Consider the following 21,726-nt stretch of genomic DNA (forward strand, 5'->3'; position numbering starts at 1 on the left):
CAGAAATATTCTGAGTTCATTAGAAGCCAGCATTCAGAATGAAGATACCAGCAGTGATTAACTTCTAAAGTCTGAATCTTGTTTTCTTTTATTATTATTATTATTTAATTTTTTTAATTTTTTATTTTTTGTGTCCAGGGTTATCACTGGGACTCAGTGCCTACACTAAAGATCCACTGTTCCTGGAGGCCATTTTTTTCCCTTTTGTTGCCCTTGTTGCTTATTGTTGTTGCCATTGCTGTCACTGTTGTTGGATAGGATAGAGAGAAATTGAGAGAGGAAGGGAAGACAGAGGGGGAGAGAAAGATAGACACCTGTAGACCTGCTTCACCACCTGTGAATCGACCCCCCTGCAGGTGGAGAATCCAGGGCTCCAACTGGGATCCTTAACACTGGTCCTTGAGCTTCGGGCCATTGCACTTAACCTGCTGCACCACCTCCCGGCCCCCTGAATCTTATTTACAACAAAAAGGTGCCATTCTCTCTGTTTGAGTCACAACTATTGACATCTGAATAGCAAACTTAGACAGTTCTTTAAAGTGAGGTGCAGTGATTATAATAGAGAAAGGAGGGGTGAATTCATTTCTATGTCTGTGATAGCATCCTCAAGGCAAAGGAAGCCCTCCTTATTTAAGTCTGATACCATGATATTTTTTGGGAGAGAAAAGTCATCTGAAGTGACTCTCTAGATATTTTAAAGGGAATTTAAAGCACTGTGCAGATCTGACAGCTTGAGGTCTCCCACTTGCATGTGTAATTTCTCCAAAGCAAAGAAGCCACTCTTTTAATCAAAACAAGGTGGCATTTTCTGTTGTGTGCAATTGGTAAGAGCAGAGATGAAGAACAGCTGCTGAGAGAGAAACAGTGATCTGCATTCTTTGGAAGTTTCCGATAAGCTAGATCAAAGACTATTAAAAAAAAGAAGAAGAAGAAGAAAGAAAGAGAAAAAGAAAGAAAAGAAAAAAAGACCAAATGCAAAATTGTGAACCTTTTGAGAGTCTCAGAGATAGAGTACCCCTGGGGTAGGTCCAGGACATTAAACTGACCTGCTCCAACTAGGAAGATAGTTTAGTTGAATTGACTGAGTGATAGAAAAGGTTCTCCTGGTAGGACTTGAGCCTTGCTATGTGTGCAGCCCAGATTCCTCTTCTAGCACCACATGGCAGTGCCATATGGCACCAGAGGAAGCTCTGGTGTTATGACATTTCTCTCTCTCTCTATCTTTCTTCCTCTCTCTAAATGAAAAGGTCAAACCAGGAGTAGTGAAATCACACAAGTACAGTATCCCAGCTCCACCAAAATTAATAATTATTATAAACAGGTCTCTTCCTTTTATAGACAATCTATCCAGAGCATGGAAAGGAAAAACTTCCTTCTACCCCTCTGCTCAGGTCAGAGAGCTGGAAGCCGCTGCAAAATAAAATAGGAACAGTAGCATCAACCCATTAGACATTTATTGTGTTCCATAATCTGGCTGTCAATATTAACACATGTTTACCATGTTACCACGAGTTGGGGTGTCTCTCTCTTTCTATTTGAAAAAGTCAGCTTAGAGCAGTGATGCCATGGTGGCAACAACAACAAAAAAGAAATTCTAGTGAGAGAAGCTACTACAAAGGCAAGAAGGTTGTCTATAAAATGATACAGGAAAATAGGCAGAGACAAAGTACCTGTCTCCCCAAATTCTACAATATATGTAAGAAAATAAAACTACTGGGGAAATGACATCAAACAGTTCATTACGGGCTATAGTTAAGAGCTAGTGTGTTCACTGGAATACTACTCAACTATTAAAAATGATGAATTCACCTTCTTCACTTCGTCTTGGATGGAGCTTGAATAAATCATGTTAAGTGAGATCAGCCAGAAAGAGAAGGAAGAATAAGGTATGAACTCACTCATAGACAGAAGTTGAAAAATAAGAACAGAAGTGAAAACACTAAGCAAAACGTGTACTGGACTTGGTGTATTGCACCAAAGTAAAGGACTCTGGGATGGTAGGGGCTCATGTCCTGAACATAATGGTGGAGGAGGACCTAGAAGAACTGTTATGTGGAAAACTGAGAAATGTTACACACAAAAAAACTATTGTATTTTACTGTTGATTGTAAACCATTAATCCCCCAATAAAGAAATAAAAAAAAAAAAAGAGGCAATGTGTAGTAACTGGGTGGTGGTGCACCTGGTCAGATACACGTTACCATGCTTGAGGGCCTGGGTTCAAATCCCTGACCCACATCTGCAGGGAAATACCTTCACAAGTGGTAGAGCAGTGCTGCATGCATCTCTCTTTCTCTTTTCCTCTCTCCTTTCTCTCACCCTCTCTGTTTTTATTATATTAAAAAAGAAGAAGGAGGGAGAGGAGAAGGGAAAGGGGAGGGTAGAGGGGAAGGAGAACATGAAGGGAAAGAGAAAGAAGAAAATGGCTGTCGAAAGTAGTCATATCATCATTGTGCAGGGAAAGAGACTTGGTGATAATCCTGGTGGCAAAAATAATGACAACAATTCCAGAATAAAGCACTTGAGAACAGAGCAACTAGGAAAGCCTCTCCCCACTGTGGAAGGGCAAGGTGGCCACTTCAGCCAGCCTGTTGCCTAAGCTTCTGGGGGAAGAGCAGGGACCACAAAGCATGAGAGGACCCCTGACTTTGAGGAATGAGTGAAAGGAACTTTCCTGTTCTCTTTAAAGTCAGCCTCCCTAGGAGATTTTATAAGTTGTTTTATAATTGTTATCTTTGCTGTAGTTTAGGGTTCAAACATCACGCCTCAACATGAAGCCCACCCATATTTATATGACAGTTTGCCTCTGGGGCAGTGGGACTGATAGAAAGAAGCTGCAAAGGGTGGTGGCAAACCTGGTTAAGTGCTCACATTGTTATAAATAGTGTACAAGGATTCAAGTTCAAGCCCCTGGTCCCCACCTGCAGGGAGAAGCTTCACAAGTGGTGAAGTAGTACTGCAGATGTCTCTCTGTTTCTTTCCCCTCTCTATTTACTCCTCCCCCTCTCAGTTTTCCCATCTCTATTCAAGAATAGATAAATAAAAATATTTTTAAAAAGAAAGAAGCTGGGGGTCGGGCGGTAGCGCAGCGGGTTAAGTGCACATGGCACCAAGCGCATGGACAAGAGTAAGGAATCCGGTTCGAGCCTCTGGCTCCCCACCTGCAGGGGAGTCATTTCACAGGCAGTGAAGCAGGTCTGCAGGTGTCTATCTTTCTCTCCCCCTCTCTGTCTTCCCCTCCTCTCTCCATTTCTCTCTGTCCTATCCAACAATGAAGGACATCAACAATAGCAATAATAACCACAACAGGACTACAACAACAAGAACAACAAAGGGGGGGGGGTAATGGCCTCCAGGAGCAAGGCACTGAGCCCCAGCAATAACCCTGGAGGCAAAAAAAAAAGAAGCGTTAGTAAACACACAACATACAGGCACATTACACACACACACACCCCACAGGGTAGAAATTGCAGGCTTGTTTTATTTAACGAAGGTTAGAGAAGCTTTACAGACAAGAGTCGCCTGAAGCAGGGCCAGGTGGAGCAATTGTCTGAACTGTTTGTCCAGTCACAGCCCAGCTCAACTTTTCCCTTGTCGTAGAGCTGCCAGCAGCCCTATTAAGGAAAAGGAGGGTCTTGTCAGACACAGGAGCTTGATTTTATACAGCACAAGAGTCCTTTCTCACTTTAGTCCTACATTCTTACTTTTTAATCTATACTCATATTTTAAATTTTTTTAACTTTATTTAATTCAATAGGACAAAGAGAAATTGAGAGAGAGGGTGGATAGAGAAGGAGAGAGAAACAGAGAGACACCTGTAGCACTGCTTTACCACTTGTGAAGCCTTCCTCCAGAAGGTGGGGACCAGGGGCTTGAACCTGGGTCCTTAAACACTATAGTGTGTGTGTTTACCCAGGTGGACCAGAGCCCAGCTCCCATCCTACATTCTTATGAAGGACTTAAGCATATCTGTTTAGACCTGTGACTATCCAACCTGTTTGGCTTTGGTTTAAAGTAAGAAATTAATCTTACCTAGACCCCTTTATTCATCCAATTCATTTAACATATATTTATGGGAATTCTCTGAGGTACCAGGCATTATTATAGGTAGTGAGGAAGAACTCCTTCCTCTCATGACACATTCTGTTGGGTGGGAATAGAATATGAGCAAGTATAATATAATTCAGTAGATAATGATAAAGCAACAGAAAGGAACATTACAGGGCCAGGCGGTAGCACTCCTGGTTAAGTGCACATGTTACCATGCACAAGGACCAAGGTTCAAGGGCCCATTCTCCACCTGTAAGGGGGGAGCTTCATGAGTGGTGAAACAGGTCTACACGTGTCTCTCTGTTTCTCTCTCCTCTACCCCCTGTCCCTCTCACTTTCTCTGTCCTATCAAATTAAATTAAAAAGTTTAAAATTAAAATATATATCTTTAAAAAATAAAAGGAAAATTACTACAGACATGTAGAGGATGCTAGGATCCTAGGATTGGAGAAAAGGAAAATGATATTTTAAACAGGATAGCCAGGGGACCAGGTGGTGGTGCACCTAGTTAAGTGCACACATTACACTGTGCAAGGACCAGGTTCAAACCCCTGGTCCCCACCTGCAGGGGGAAAGCTTCACGAGTGGTGAAGCAGAGCTGCAGGTGTCTCTCTTACACTCTATCTATCCAATAAAAATATATAGAAAACATTTAAAGTAATAATAATAATTAGTTAATTAATTAATTAATTAACATTATATACAGGAAGGACTGTACTGAAAACATGGCATTGAACAGAACCCTACAAAAAAGGGAAGAAGTCAGCATGTGGCTATTATCAGGGAAGTGCCTGAAGTCATAACACAACCATTTCTGCCTACTGTGGCATTAAGAAAAGTCACTTTCCCCTCTGAGCCTATTTCCTTCTCTGTAAAATGAAGGTGTGTTACTTGATCGTATCCAAGGTCCTTTCTGGCTTTAATATCTCCCAATGTTTGTGTTCTATGGAGTCTCTTACATTTTAATCTAGGCAGATATGTATGTATATAACATATAAGAAATGGTGGAGCAAAATTTCATAAACAGGGCTATCCAGTTTACATGTGCAGCGGGGTCTTATTTTCCATTTTACACAAGTCTGTTCTGCTTTATAAAATGCTATTGCATATGACTAAGTTGATTTCATTATCTACTAATGGTTCTTAACTGTTTATGAACAATGAAATGTTCTTAGTTGTAGAGACAAAAATGCACCTGCAAAACCACATACTCATTCAAGAAAAAGAAGTACTGACCCAATACTGGACCCTTCTTTGACCCTTCACTTCTAGAAGCCCAGAGAGCCCATGTGCTCATACAAACCTGTGGAAGGAGAAGCAGGATTTAAGTAGTAAATAGCTCTAGCCCCAACTCTTAGTTCTGCCATTACTTTCCTGTGACCCTGAGCAAGCTACACAACAACACTGAGGTTTCAGCTTGTCAGTATAGTGGATATAACAATAAGGATTAAATCAACATATATAGATGGTGGCTATTCAAGCATAGGCACTTAATAAAATGGGGAGGGTGGGGGTGGTAGAGATAGTACAAAGAAGTGAGAAAAAGGGGTGGGTGATGGCACACCTGGTTGAGCACTCACTACAGTACACAAGGACCCAGCTTCAAGCTCGTGTTCCCCACCTGCAGGGGAAAAGCTATGTGAATGGTGAAGCAGGTCTGCAGGTGACTCTCTGTCTGCCTTCCCCCTTATCCCCCCAATTTCTCCCTGTCTCTATCCAATCATAAATAAATTTTAAAAAGTAGTAAAAAAAACAAAAAACTCCATTTCACTATGTCCTGAGAATCTAAAATGTTAGTGAAACAGACCTAGACATTATGAATGCTGGTAATTATCTGAGTGGTAAATGCCGCCAGGGGAGGACTATGTGGATACAGACTGTATACCTTCTGATTCCTAAGCCCTCTCTCTTCCCACTGTAGCAAACTATATGGAAATGGATTTGAAGAAATACAAAGTCATGCATTCAATGGGACAACGCTGATTTCACTGTGAGTATGTGCTTATTTCCCCAGCCCATGAATAAAAATGAAATATACTTCAGCTCACATTCAGTCTTCAGCAGCTAACTCAGAACTAAAATAAACTTTCAAGTGGCTAGTCCTCAGAGTTCCATGCGTGTTACTAGGCAACTGGCTGGCTGGAAACCCCAGAGCACCCTGATTTCAAAGACAGTTGCAACCTGGGTACATTGAAGTTGACAATTTGCTGAAATATTCAACACCCTACTGTAGGCTTCTCGAGCTCACAGCCTCTATCTCTCCAGCCCTCACAAAGCAGCAAGAGCTCAAGGAATTCGTCATCCTGACCCCACAGCACAGAAATCAGGTGACACCATTTATCAGTTTAACCCATCACAACAAACCTAGGTCCATTCAGAGTCCCGTCTCCCTGTGACTGACAAACAGAGGCCAAGGGAGCTGGGAGTTTGCTTCCCACAGAATGAGGGAGTCTTAAGTTTTCACTACACTCTACCCCAGGCCTCCTCATGGGGAGCGTCCCTGCTATCTCCTTCATTGCTTCCTCCTCCCTTTCTCTGCCTCCTTTTCTAAATAGTGAGTCCTTCATAAAGCCTATGGGGCTGGTGCTGTTGGAGCTGTAATGACAGAGTGAGGATAACTCTCCAGTTGTGTGTAATTAAAACAAAAAGGACACAGAAAAATTGACTAAAGTCATGATTAAGGAAAAAAAAAAACCTGTGTATGACAATTCACATAAACCATGGTCAATCACAGTACTACTCAAACTTTAACATATGTAAGAATAACCTGGAGATGACTGAAACGCAGGTTCCCAGGCCCCACCTGAAGGTATTTGAATTTAATGGGTCTAGAGTAGGGCCTGAGAATTTACATTTTTTAACTACCAGGAGATGCTAATGCCATGACCCAAGTTGAGAAGCCTACAGGTTCAATCATTTATTTGTACTATAGATATTAACCAAGTACTTTAATATATATTGTATGTATGTTTGGTGTTTTGTTTTGTTTTGTTTTATTATTACCAGGATAGCTCAAATGCATGCAAAACAACTCCATCACTCCCTGTAGCTTTTCTTTTATTTTCCTCCAGGGTTATCACTGGGGCTTGGTGCCAGCACCAATGCTCCTGGTAGCCATTTTTTCCATCTTATTGGAGAGAACAGAGAGAAACTGAGAGGGGAGGGATAGAGAGAGAGAAAGATAGATACCTACAGACCTGCTTTACTACTGTGAAGCTTCCCCCTGCAAGTGGGAAGGAGGGGCTGGAACCTGGATCCTTGTGTGGGTTGCATTTAGTACTATGTGCGCTTAACCAGGTGTACCACCACTGGCCCCAGCCCACCCCCTTTTATTTTTCTTATACAAAGAGAAATAGGGATAGAGAAGGGGAGAAATAGGGAGAGAAAAAGAGAAACATACGAAACACTGCTTCACCATTCATGAAGCCACTTCCCTGCAGGTGGGAACCAGGGACTTGAACCCAGGTCCTTGAACATGGTAACATGTGCATTCAACAGGGTGTGCCACTGCTGGTCCCACCAAGTCTACTAAAGTGTTAAATAAATAGTGGATTTTCCTTTAATGCTGTCTTTCCTACCAGGAAGCAAAGTTGCCCTCATCATCTTGTTGACTTGGAGTAAGTGAAGGATCACTCTAGCCAACTGAATCTGAGTCTGCAACTTTAAATCTCAGATAGAGCCTCTCCTGGCTCAGTACTCTGTTATTCACTCATCAAAGTGTTTGCCAAGCATCAGCTGTGCTTGAAGGAGTGAGGGGAAATGAAGATGAATAAGCCCTGGGTATTTACCCTGCAGGAGCTCACCATCCTGGAAGATCATCCCCAAATGGTATATAAATTGTACATTAAGTAGTAACTAACACACAAGTTAAAGCATGATGCCTTGCCTGGCAGAAGTAAACCCCTGTGGGGTTTCAATGGCAGAAGAGAAGGAAGTTGGAGAGAGCCTTGTGAGAGAAGTAGACTTTGAGCGGGGCCTAACTTGGACAGGCAAACGTAGGAGGAAAATGCTTTCTGGCAGAGGACAGTAAGAATGGCCCAGGGGGGCCAAGTGGTGGCACACCTGGTTGAGCACATGTATTACAATGCACAAGGACCTGGGTTTGAGCCCCCTATCCCCACCTGCAGGAGGAAAGCTTTACGAGTGGTGAAGCAGGGCTGCAGGTGTCTCTCTGTCTTTCCCTCTTTATCACCCCCCTTCCTCTTGATTTCTGGCTGTCTCTTTCCAATAAATAAAGATAATAAAAAAATTTTTTTAAAGAATGGCCCAGAAGAGAAAGATGGGATGTGTTTGTAGATTAGCAAATAAATAAGTAAATAAATAATATGTGCATTTTTAGACAGATCTAAATGTTACTTGGGACAAGCAGTGAGGGCTTCAAATGTCAAAATAAATAGACTCTTTTGTAGGAAATGAGAAACTACTGAAAGTTTGTGGGTAAGAAGTATTAAATGGGCACTTAGGAGATTCATGTGTTAGCAGGGAAAGCCCAGGGTATGTGAAGCCAGCATTGGGGACAGCAAAATAGGGGGATTAGCTAAAGTCCTTTATGATTGAGGCAATCCAGACAGCAGAGAGAAAGAGGGAGATTGATTATAAGATTGAGGGGAAATGAGATTGAGGAAGAGAATCTGAAGCAGAGGTAAAAGGGTGACTGACAAGTAGAGCACATCTGTGAGGTCAGGGGAAGCAGGCCTTCAGGAGGGAAGGCAGGAGGGAGGGCCTTGGTAAGCAGTGTTCAGCTGCTTCAGAACAACAAAATGGGTGTGAATTTAAGACATGTTAATTAGTCAAGACCCTTGAGTCCCTATTCTTCACTGATGGGAGGAAGGGAAAGCCAGGGGCACAAATATGCTTGCCAACAACAGATTCTTTTCATGTATTTATTTATTAAGCATTGCTAATATCCCAGACATTATACTAGGAGCTGGAAAAAGTCCCTGCTCTCATCAAATTTCTCTTCTAGCAAAAAAAAAAAAAAAAGTTATACACACACACAAAGACAAAGCTGATCAGTGAATGGGTTGCAAGGACAGAACCCATTACTGAGATCAACAAGAATACAGAGGCTGGGGGTGGGGAGATACTACATTTAGGTGCTTGGTGATATCCTCCAGGAGGCTTTGTCACTTAGGTCAAGCCTAAAGGATGACAGAGACCATCATGGCAATAGTGAGGGGTGGGGGTAGTACTATAGAAAGAGAGTTATGTGCAAAGGTCCTGATTTGGGGAAGAAAAAAAGTCAGTAAGCTCCTGCCAGTGAAAGTCAGGAGGAGGCAAGAGGGTCACACGACAAATAGCACAAGTTAAGCTTGAAGAGGAAGCAGGAGGAAAAGTATGTAGCAACAAGGGACTACAAAAAAGACGTTGAATTCTCGTCTGAAAGCTAAGGTAATTGTTAAAGAATTTAAACAGTGAGTGGGGAGTAGTTTCCAAAACCATCAAGTAAAATCTCAAATTGTAGATTCGGCCCAGTGTCTAAACCCTTTCCTATAAGCAGGGTTGTGCAAAGTTGCTCAGAAAAACAACACTAGGGGGCCAAGTGGTGACATACCTGGTTGAGCACACACACTACAGTGCATAAGGACCCACCTGCAAGAGGAAAAAGCCCCAGACCCCACCTGCAAGAGGAAAGCTTCACAAGTGGTGAAGCAGGGCTGCAGGTGTCTCTCTGTCTCTCTCCTACTCTATCACCCCCTTCCCTTTCAATTTCTGGATATCTCTATCCAATAATAAATAAAGATTTTTTTTTTAAAAAAAGACAAATCTAGGAGCTTCACAATGTGAATTTAACTGAAACACTGTTGTTCTGCTTAAATTAAATAAATGTACAAATTACAAAAAAAAAAAGAACAACACCAAAGTCCTGCAGAGTTCTCAAACTGTCAAGACAGTACAGAGGAGTAACACAGAGGTCTGCCCTTAGACACCTCCAGAAGTTTACACATCTGCCCTTACCATTCCTTGAGAACCCCTGTCTGGTAAGTAATCAGTGGAGTTTAGCAGTTTTCCTATTGTGCTTCAAAAGGCCATTTTGTCAGTGATTCTCATACCTGGAAGTCCATGTCACATAGGAGAGTTACTCAAAAAATGATACCCCATCCTCACCCAGGAAAATGTGATGGATGAATTTGATTTATTTTTCACCAAGTTATATAATGCAGAGTTATCAGTATAAAGAAAGACTCAAGTATTAATAGAACATGTGAACTGCCCTGTTATGAAACTTGAACAATTAATTTGACCTGGCTGATATGAAGAGAATTTGTTCACAGACCCCAGGTATGATTTACAACCATAAGTGAACATAATTTACACCAGTCAAACCAAGAAGGAGGGCCATGGAGCTTTAGGGAGGGAAAGAATTTTTCACTCAAATTTTAAAGAGCAACATATTCTGACAACCTCACTCAGGGTGAAGATGCAATGACAGGTGACAGGTAAGGATGGAATGATAGAAGGTTGAAGGGTGAGTGCTAATGAAGGGGCAGAGAGAGTCCAAGGAGAGGTTGAGTATAGGACATGGATCATGACCACCCAGAGAGTAAGATGCAAGGACTTTTGTCATTTTAAAATCACATCTTAAAAAGAAGTGATGCAGAGCTATGCAGGAAGATGATAAGGGTGACGGAGGCAATGAAACAAGCCAGGTAATTACAGAGACCTTCTGCAGGAGCAGGGCAGTGGGTGGCTGTTATGTTTGTCTTGCCATGTACATGGTAAAATTGGCACACAATAAGCACGTTCTGGGGCTAGGTGTTGGCAAACACATGTTACCCTTTGCAAGGACCTGGGTTCAAGCCCCTGGTCCCCTCCTGCAGGGGGAAAGCTTCATGAGCAATAAAGCAGTGCTACAAGTATCACTCTTTCTGCCTCCCTCTGTATCTCCAATTTCCCTCTTGGTTTCTCTGTCTCTGTCCAATAAATTAAAAATAAATATTTTAAAAGGGGTCAGCAGTGGTGCATCTGGTTAAATGCTGGTGTTACCACAAGCCAAGACCTGGGTTCAAGCCCACCTGCAGGAGGAAACCTACATGAGTGGTGAAGCAGGGCTGCAGGTGTCTCCCTGTCTCTCTACCTCTCCACTTCCCCTTCCTCTCAATCCCTCTCTGTCTCTATCCAATAAATAATTTGTTATTATTTTTTATTTATTCATAAAGAGAAAATATTGACAAGATCATAAGAGGGGTACAATTCCACACAATTCCCACCTCCAGAGCTCCATATCCAATTCCCTCCCTTGATAGCTTCCCTATTCATTCTTTTCTAAATAACCATACTCTTTCTTTTCTTTCTTTACTTATTTATTGGATAGAGACAGCCAGAAGTCAAGAAGGGAGCAGGTGATGGGGGAAAGACAGAGAGACACCTACAACATTGCTTCACCACTCACAAAGCTTTCCCCCTGCAGGTGGGGACTGGTGGCTCAAACCTGGGTCACCATCTGGCCCTGCTTCCCTATTCTTTATCCCTCTGAGAGTACGGACCCGGGATCATTATGGGGTGCAGAAGGTGAGAGATCTGGTTTCTGTAATTTCTTCCCCACTGAACATGGGTGGGCAGGTCAAACCATACTCCCAACCTATCTCTCTCTTTCCCAATAATCACTTTTTTAATTAAAAAAAAAGAAAATGCTGTTTTAAAAAATACTAATAAAAGGGGCCAAGTGGTGGTGCACTTCATACTATGTGAGTTAAGCGCACATAGTATAAAGAGCAAGTATACTGGTTTGAGCACACCTGCTCCCCACCTGCAGTGGGGTATCGCTTCACAAGCACTGAAGTAGGTCTACAGGTGTCTCTCTGTCTATATCTCTCCCTCTCTATCTCCCCCTTTCCTCTCAATTTCTTTCCATACTATCCAATCAAGAAGAAGAAGAGGAGGAGGAGGAGGAGGAAGAAGAAGAGGAAGAAAAAGAAGAAGAAGAAGAAGAAGAAGAAGAAGAAGAAGAAGAAGAAGAAGAAGAAGAAGAAGAAGAAGAAGAAGAAGAAGAAGAAGAAGAAGAAGAAGAAGGAGAATGGAAGAAAAATAGCTGCCAGGAGCAGTGAATTCATAGTATAGGCACTGAGCCTCAGCAATAACCCTGGAAGCAATAAATAAATACAATTTTAAAAACTTTTAAAAAGCATGTTTCCCTGCTCAAAATCAACACACCAACAATGGATATGTGCTAGTTTTCCAGGTTACTCCCTGTAGTTACCCTCCTCCTCCTGTAGTATTTAAAAGAGTATTTAAGTATTTAAAAGAGGGCTGCCAAGCCTGGGCCCAGAGACTCTTCTCATAGTTCCCTTGTCTGCTCCGATGACCTGTGTTTGGACACATCAGCATCAGGGACTAGGCAGGAAACTACTTAGCAGGGCTGGATAGAAATCTAGAGGCAACTACAGTCGTAACAACTTCTGACTTCTTCCATGACGTTGAGAGAAGTGACCTTCAGTGCTTTAGGACACACACACACACACACACACACACACACACGTATGCACACGCACAACTAGTAGTCACCATAGGAACAGCACAGAACCTGGAGTCTTTTTGCAGGCTGGATTTCCGATTCTCACTCACTAAGAAAACGAAGTGCAATTTATATGATGAAGAGGGTAACTCTGGATAGCGGCTGTTTTGTTTTTTTTTCTTTGTTAATTAAAGTATTTGCAAACTCCAGTATTAAATATTAAACTCTCAAGACCTCTGAGAGCCTAGTTTATAACAGAACACATTCCCACCCTTCATTCACCCTTAGCCACTGGGACAGCATTTTCTCCTCTGCCCCACTGTCTGGAAGTGAACTTTCATTGGCCTTAGGACAACAGGGGGTGAGTACTATAAATAGGACAAAGGTTTCTATCAAGGAAGTGAGAGGGTAGCAGGAAGGTGAAGCCAAAGACACACTTCAACGATTCTATGTGTTCAACAAGCACTGGCAGTCTTCTGCTTTGCTATAGTCCTTCCTGCCCCCCTCTAACCCTGAGCTGACTGCAAACTCCACTAACGGAATTCCTCTCTTCCACAGGGAGCTAAAGGAAAATGTATTCCTGGAGAAGATGCACAATGGAGCCTTTCAGGGAGCCACAGGGCCTAGCATCTTGTAAGTATGGTGGTGCCACTGCCCAGTCCCTACCCAGTGTACCCCAGGCACGTTATCTTCAGTCTATAAAGAAACACCACAATCTAGAGGGATTATACGGCAGATGAGTGTTAGCCAATAATCCTACAGGACAGAGCTCTGAAATCAAGGTACTGGCAGTGTTGGTTCAAGAATCTATTCCACTCCTCTCTGTGTGTTTCTAGTAGTTCCTTCTGGTTGTGGTAGCATAGCACCAGTTTTCACATAGCATTCTGTGTGTGTCTACCTCTAAACTCCCACTTGATTTTATTTTACCTCCAGGGTTGCCTCACTGAGACTTGGTGCTAAAAATCCACTCCAGAAGGCCATTTTTTCCATTTTATTAGATAGGACAGAGAAAAGAATTGAGAGGATTAGCAAATAGAGAGGGAAGGAGAAAGATATCTGTGAAGCATCCCCCTTGCAGGTGGGGAGCAGGAGCTTGAACTCAGATCTTTGTGCAGGTTCTCGTGCTTAGTATTATGTGTGCCTAACTGGGTGTACCACCATCCAGTCCCCAAACTCCCATTTTATAAAGGGGATTTAATTAGAACCCATCATGATGTCCTCATTTTTGTTTGATTATCTCTTCACAGATCCCATTTTCAAAATGATTTCATTCAAAGCCATAGGGTGGGGGGAGGGGGAATTAGCACTTCAACCTACGAATTTGGGTCCTGTGGCCCCAAATAAGGAGGATGGTCAAGTGGCTGCCCAACTAGCATCTAGTCCCAGAAACCCAAGGTCAGAGATCTGACTGCTCAGGTTTGAGCTGGTGTATGTTAGACTCTCTGAGGACTCATGGAGTTGTGCCAGGTCTCCTCAGTTAATGGGAGTTTAGTGTAAAGAGAGGTGGGGAAATTAAGAGAAATGAGACAATGAATCAGTTGTTTCCTACTAATGATACCTTGAAGATCTCTGCCTACATATAATGGTAAAGACAGACAAGAATCAAATAGATACCTAAATATATAGAAATGCAAGTGCTAATGGCTATGGACAACAAAAATCCATTTAATTATGGGAAACAGTTCTAGAGAAAGATGGTTATTGTTTTAAAGAGGATGGTCAGGGAAAACTCTACTGATTAAAATGTCATTTGAGCAAACACCTAAGAGGTGAGAGCAAGCTATGAGGATATCATCAGCAAGGAAAACATTCCAGGAGAGAAAGAACAAAAGCGACAGCCCTGGATTAAGATCTCACCTTGCATAATTGAAGAACAGAAAGAAAACCATAGTAGTAGAAGTGAGCAAAGAAGAAAATCCTCAAACAGATGTGACAGCTAGGTCATGGAAGAACTGGTGGTCATTATAAAGTCTATTTCATGGGGCTAGGCAGTGATTCCCACTGGTCCCTCCCTGCAGTGGGAAAGCGTCATGAGTGGTGAAGCAAGTCTGCAGGTGATTTTCTGTCTTTCTCCCTCTACATCTCCCCCGCCCCTCTAAATTTCTGTCTTTATCCAATAATAAATAAATAGAAATATATTTTTTAAAGACTATCTCTGGAGGCCAGGCAGTAGTGCAGTGGGTTAAGCGCACATGGCGTGAAGTGCAATGTCGGGCTAGCAGCGCAAGAGAGATGACCCAGGAACCAAGCTTGTGGCTGCGAGGCAATTCAAATCTTTATTTATCCGAAGGCCCCAGAATTGGGTGGTAGCACACCTGGTTAAGCCACGTGGTGCAAACCTCAATGGCCAGCATCAGCCTCCTGGTCTGCCTGTGCGCTCCTCCCAGGCCAGACAGTGGAAGCCGGAAGTCGGAAATGGAAGTGGCTTGACAATACTATACATGGTTAGGAAAGGGGCAGAGAAAGGTGAAAAGGGCCTGGGAAAGGTAGGGACTTCCTTAGCAACTGTTGCTAGGGGGTTAACTGGTAGAATTAATAATACCCTGCAGTCTTGAGGGCAGAAAAAGAATATATTAAATGAGCAGAATGGATGGGGGAATAGGGTGGAGGCCTTAAGTCATTTGCTAAACAAAGCATAAGATTGATATGCAGATAATAAAAGGATAGGCCATAGTATCAAGGAATGCAGGGTGGAGCAGGGAGAGCTGGCTTAATGTTTTAAGGAATGCTGGGCTCCTGGAGGCAGAAAAATGCAGAGTGCTTTGTGAGGCAGGGAGTCTGATAAAACGAGGCAAACCTCTGGGGTCCTGTGTCCTTCCTTGCTTGACTTCTCAGTAGAGAGAGAGACGACTGACAGGAAAAATGCACCCCTCAGGTCAAACCCTGCCAAGCTCTAGCACATCCTCATAATTTCCCTACAGTGCAAGGACCTGCGTAAGGACTCCGGTTCGAGCCCCCAGCTCCCCACCTGCAGGGGGGTCACTTCACAAGCAGTGAAGCAGGTCTGCAGGTGTCTATCTTTCTCTTCCCTCTCTGTCTTCCCCTCCTCTCTCCATTTCTCTCTGTCCTGTTCAACAACAGTAATGGCAACAACAATAACAACAACAAAAGCAACAAATGGGAAAAATGGCCTCCAGGAGCAGTGGATTCATAGTGCAGGCACTGAGCCCCAGAAATAACCCTGGAGGCAAGTAATAATAATAATAATAAATAATAATAATAGACTATCTCTGTTCTCCAAGTGAGATAAGGAGGAAAGAACAGACCCAATTATTCTTAATATTAAAGTCAAGTTCCATATATCCATCAGTCACATAGTTGTACCACCTCTATGGGCTGGGCATTAAGTTTGATGATGGGTGGTGCCACTAAAAGAATTTTTTTTAATATTTATTTATTTATTCCCTTTTATTGCCTTTGTTGTTTTATTGTTGTAGTTGTTGGATAGGATAGAGCAAAATGGAGAGAGGAGGGGAAGACAGAGGGGGGGAGAGAAAGACCTGCAGACCTGCTTCACCACTTGTGAAGTGACACATCTGCAGATAGGGAGCCAGGGGCTTGAACCGGTATCATTCCACTGATCTTTGCACTCCATGTGCGCTTAACCCACTGCACTACAACCCAACTCCCACTAAAAGAATTTCATGGGACCTCAATAACAGCCATATGGAGGATGACAGAATTTTTGAATTCCCTCTGGCTTTTCTTTGTTCTTCTATTTAACTTGTTTGAACTTTTCTTAGACTTTGCCTCAAGACTAAGAAAAATAGAATTCAGGATCTTGTTCACAAAACTTTGGCCTCCTGTACATTTTTGCTTGCACAGTGGAGTATTTGCTTTCTTTGGACTGATGGGTCCAGTTTGTCTTTAGAGAACATGCATTCTGTTTCCCAGGCAGACGATGACTCACACCACAAGGTGGCTCTTAATAGCATAACCAGCCAATGCTTCATGAAAACCTACCTTGCAGGGCTTGATCAATCAAAGACCTAGGCATTGGAATCCAGAATATTCTTCTGTGGGGCAGAACACAAAAGTTAATGTGCCTGCTTGTGGCTGATGTCACATAAAGCAAATAATTCGCTTCTGTTAAATGGAGTGAGAGAAGGAATGAGAGAAAGGAATGAGGGAAGAAAAGCTAATGAATGTGTGACAGGTGTATAGAGTTATATTCAACCTTGAAAAAAGTAATGGAGAACATATAAGAAACACAGCATCACTTTAATTTTTTACAATTTATCTATATGTTTAAATATTTATTTATTCCCTTTTGTTGCTCTTGTTCTTTTATTGTTGTAGTTATTATTGTTGTTATTCTTGATGTTGTCGTTGTTGACAGGACAGAGAGAATTGGAAAGAAGAGGAAAAGACAGAGAGGAGGAGAGAAAGATAGACACCTGCAGACCTGTTTCACAGCTTGTAAAGCGATTCCCCTGCAAGTGGGAAGCTGGGGGCTCGAAACTGGATCCTTACGCTGGTCTTTGCACTTTGTGCCACCTGCACTTAACCTGCTGCACTACCACCCAGCTCTCAGGATTTATCTATTTTATGAAGAAGGGATCAGAGCACTGACCTATTCTGGCATATGTGGCATGGAGATCAGACTTAGGATCTCAGGCATACAAATCATGAACTCTATCTGCTCAGCTACCTCCCTGGCTAGTCATCAGAGTATGAATTTTTTTTTTTTTGCCTCCAGGGTCATTGCTGGGGCTCAGTGCCTGCACCATGAATCCACTGCTCCTGGAGGCCATTTTTTTTCCCTTTTGCTGCCCTTGTTGTTGTAGCCTTGTGGTTATTATTGTTGTTGTCTTCATTGTTGGATAGGACAGAGAGAAATGGAGAAAGGAAGGGAAGAGAGATGGGGAGAGAAAGATAGACACCTGCAGACCTGCTTCACCGCCTGTGAAGTGACTCCCCTGCAGGTGAGGAGCCAGGGGCTCGAACTGGGGTCCTTACGCCAGTCCTTGTGCTTTGTGCCAAGTGCGCTTAAACCACTGAGCTACCGCCCAACCCCCCAGAGTATGAATTTATATTTTAAAGTAACTAAAATGGAGAAATGGGGAAGTAAGATGGATAAAAGATTCTTCATAACCTAGAATGATATGATTGTATAGAGGACAGTTCATCCTGAGAATCAGGGGTTTAAAATAAATAAATGAAAAGTCTCTCTTTTCATTTTTTTTTTCAGAGATATTTCTTCCACTAAACTGCAAGCCCTGCCTAGCTATGGGTTGGAGTCCATTCAGACACTAATTGCCAAATCATCCTATTCACTAAAGAAACTGCCTTCAAGAGAACAATTTACCAACCTCCTGGAAGCCACACTAACTTACCCCAGTCACTGCTGTGCTTTTAGAAACCTGCCACCAAAAGAGTAAGTGAAAAATAAAAAGAGGAAAGCAGGCAAACTGTAGCACAAACTCAAATTTCAAAATCCTCAGCTGGCTGACAGCAACTTGATTCCACCTTCCATGCCTTCTAGAACAACTGCATAGCCATGGGGTCATTTTCAGATAGAGGAAAAGAACATAAACACTGTTCTTTTTAGTCCTGAAAATGATTTCAAATAGTTGATTCAACGTGTAGCCAGAAGATCGGCTCATCGAGTGGTAACCTTAAATTGGACTATGATTGCAGGTGCAAGGTGGAGTATAAGACAGGCATCTCACCCATAGGCAGAACTTAAGAAAAAGGATGGAAAGAGAAAACACAAAGTAAAACTTGGACTGAATTGGTGTGTTGCACTCAAGAAAAGGACTCTGGGAAGGAACGGCAGGGAGAAGTTAGATGGGGCAAAGTAGGGATGGAGTTTTAAGGTCCTGGTGCATGATGGTGGAGGGGGACCTAAGTTGAAGGTGAGAGTGTTATGCTATCACAAGGAGATGAGAAGTTGTATCCATGAGGGGCTGGGTGGTGGTGCACTTTCTTGAGTTCACATGTTACAATGTGAAAGGACCCAAGCTCAAGCCCTGAGTCCCCACCTGCAAGGGGAAAGCTTCATGAGTAATGAAGCAGTGCTGCAGGTGTCTCTTTTTCTCTCCCTCTTTTTCTCCCTCTATTCTCTCAATTTCTGGCAGTCTCTATCAAATAAATATAATTTTAATTAAAAAAGAGAAAAGAAATTGCACAACTGTACTGTAAACCATTAACCCTCCTCCCAATAAAGTGATATAAAAAAGTCATCTCAAACATCAATTAGCTCACATCTTATAGAGCATCATTTTTACAGGGGAGAAGGATGAAGGATCAAGAGTTCAAAATTTACCTCATTTCTTAGTCTCTATTAAAACTGAACACAAATCCTACAGGAAGTTTATATTATTTTTAAAATTATATGCCACTTCCAGAAGAAGACAGTCTTCCATTTTATAACAGAATTCTAACTCCCTAAGGATTAGCTTAGTGTGGGCACAGAAATTAGTCCTTGCTGGTTTGTGTCCAGGAGAGAGCATCTTACTGATTCAAGTGATATATTTCAACCCAGAATGAAATATAGGGGTGAGAAGGATTTCTTCCTCTTCTTAAAACACTATTTTCTAGAATTTTGTTGGTTTGTTTGTTTTTGCCCTTTTTTTTTTGCCCTTGTTTTTTTTTTATTGTTGTTACTGATTTTTTTTTTATTGTAGTTGTTGTTACTGATGTCATTGTTTTTGAATAGGACAGAGAGAAATGGAGAAAGGAGGGGAAGACAGAAGGGGATAGAAAGATAAACACCTGCAGACCTGCTTCACTGCCTGTGAAGCGACTCCCCTGCAGGTGGGGAGCCGGGGCTTGAACTGGGATCCTTACGCCAGTCCTTGCACTTTGTGCCACGTGCACTTAAACTGCTATGCTACCACCCGACTCTCTAGAATTTTGTTTTTTTAACTGATTCACATACTAAGAACTTTTCTTACATTGAGACTCAATGCTGAAGTAACAAAAAGCAGTGCATGTTACACATGTGATATTTCCTGATATTTTTAAAATTTATTTTCATATTATTTCATGTTTGTTTAATTTTAAGGCAAGTCTTAATGCACTCTATTATTTCCATTAACTACTAATAGGTCACAACTCAAAGTGAGAAAATATTGCTCTAAGGGGATATGATGCAGCTAAGATTATATATATTTTAATTCTTTGTGATTAATAGAGGGTTATATGACAGTGAAGATTACAGTGCATCGTTTCACAGCACACCCACCACCAAAGTTCTATGTCCTCACCTCCCACCTCTCAAAGATAATCATCTTGGTTCTCACAAAGTCTTATAAGTTGTTTGTTTGCTCCTGAGTTTATTTGTTTGTTTGTTTTACAAGTTTATGTGTATCAGTTCTCTAGATTCCATATGGGTGAAACCATCCAGTAGTTGAGCTTCATCTCTGATTTCACTAAGCAGGATCACCTCCAGATCCATCTATTTTGTCCCAAATAGCACAATATTGTATTTTTTCAATTGCAGAGCAAAATCCCATGGAGTATATATCCCATAACTTCTTTAGCCAGTTATCTACCCATGGGCATTTAAGCTACCTCCACTCCTTGGCTATTGTGAATAATGCAGCTATGAACATATGTGCATTTTAACTAGTGTTTGTGTGTTTGGATAAATGCCTAACAGTGGGATTGCTGGATCATAAAGTAAGTTTATTTTTATTTATTTAAGGACTGTCCATACAGTCTTCCAAAGAGGCTGCACCACTATGCTTTCCCACCAGCAGTGTAGCAGAGTTCCTTTTTCTCCACAACCTCTCCAACACCTGTCATTTCCTGTCTTGTTTATAATGTAGGCCATTCTCAGGTATGAGATGGAATTTCAGTGTAATTTTAATTTGCATTTCTCTAAAGGTAAGTGGAACATTTCTTCATATGAGTGGGGGTCATGTGTATCTTTTCTTTAGAAAACTGTCTACTTATTACTTTTATTTAATAAAACTGCTTTTTTATTAGGTTTTTTTCCTTTTGTTGAGTTGTACCAGTTTTTATGGATGTTTGATATCCATCACTTGTCAAATGTATAATGTGGAAATATCTTCTCCCATTTACTGGGATGCCTGGCTATCCTTGTATAGTTTGCATTTGATGTGTACAAGCTTTTATTTCTATGTAAACTTATTTACTCTTGTATTCATGTCCCATGCCCATGGGGCTCAATCTCCAAATACATTTTTAATGTGAAGATCCTACAATGACTAACATCTATAAATTTTAGAGTTTCCTCTCTAATAACCAAATCTTTGATCCATTTTTATTTTATTTTGGTATATGGTGTTAGGTGATGGCCTAGTTTCACTTTTCTACATATGACTGTTCAATTTTCCCAGAACCATTTGTTAAAGAGACTTTCTTTACCACACTGAATGGTTTTGGCTTGTCATATTAGGTGGAGAGACCCACAGGGCTCATTTCTGGTCTCTCAGTTCTGTTCCAATGATCCACGTGTCCACTTTTATTCCACTAGCATACTGTTTTAATTATTATTGCTTTTTAATACAAACTGAAGTTGGCAAGTCTGATACCTCTGTTTTTTCTCTTTTTCCTCAGAAGTACTTTGGCTATTTGTGGGTTTTTCGTGGTTCCATACAGATTTTTGGACAAGTTGTTCAATTCCCTTGAAAAACTGTCATTAGGATCTGGTTAGGGATTTGCATTGAAAAATGTATGTTATTTTTAATATTTATTCTTCCACTCCAGGAACAAAGAATGTTATTCCATTTTTGTGTGTCCTTCTCCATTTCTTTTAACAATATCCTATAGGTCTCTGTTTAAAGTTCCTACACTTCCTTCATAAGATTGACCCCTAAGTATTTTATGTCTTTGATTTGGATTTTAAACAAGATTGAGTCTTTTATTCCCCTTTTCTCTGACTCCTTGTTTGTATACATAAATTTCACAAATTTATGAGTATTGATTTTGTATCCTGCTACTTTACTGAATTTATTATTTCCAGTAGTTTTTTGTGGAGTCTTTGGAGTTCTCTAGATATATTATCATGTCATCTGCAAATGGTGATAATTTGATTTGTTTTCTTTCCTATGTATATACCTTAAATATCTGTTTCTTGTTTTATTACACTAGAGAAGACCTTGAGGACTATGCTGAATAATAGTGGTGATAGTGCTCGTCTGTTTCCTGATTTTAGGAGGAGAGCTTTCAGCTTTTCCCCATTGAGAATGATGTTAGCTGTGGGTTTGTTGTAAATTATCTTTATTATATTAAGGAACTGTCCTTCTATT

The 21,726-nt window shown here is 41.5% G+C and overlaps 1 protein-coding gene across 2 annotated transcripts in view; it reads left to right on the forward strand.

Moving 5' to 3' along the window:
• LHCGR (luteinizing hormone/choriogonadotropin receptor) overlaps window positions 1-21,726 on the forward strand; it is a 101,320-nt gene that overhangs the window by 59,337 nt on the left and 20,257 nt on the right. For both annotated transcript variants that reach the window (XM_007531613.2, XM_060187698.1), the window contains 3 exons: window positions 5,972-6,040; window positions 13,064-13,138; window positions 17,697-17,882. In XM_007531613.2, coding sequence (XP_007531675.1) covers window positions 5,972-6,040; window positions 13,064-13,138; window positions 17,697-17,882 — 330 coding nt within the window. The remainder of the gene's footprint in view (window positions 1-5,971; window positions 6,041-13,063; window positions 13,139-17,696; window positions 17,883-21,726) is intronic.

Source organism: Erinaceus europaeus, chromosome 3 (genome assembly GCF_950295315.1).
Source record: "Erinaceus europaeus chromosome 3, mEriEur2.1, whole genome shotgun sequence".
Classification (NCBI taxonomy): domain Eukaryota; kingdom Metazoa; phylum Chordata; class Mammalia; order Eulipotyphla; family Erinaceidae; genus Erinaceus; species Erinaceus europaeus.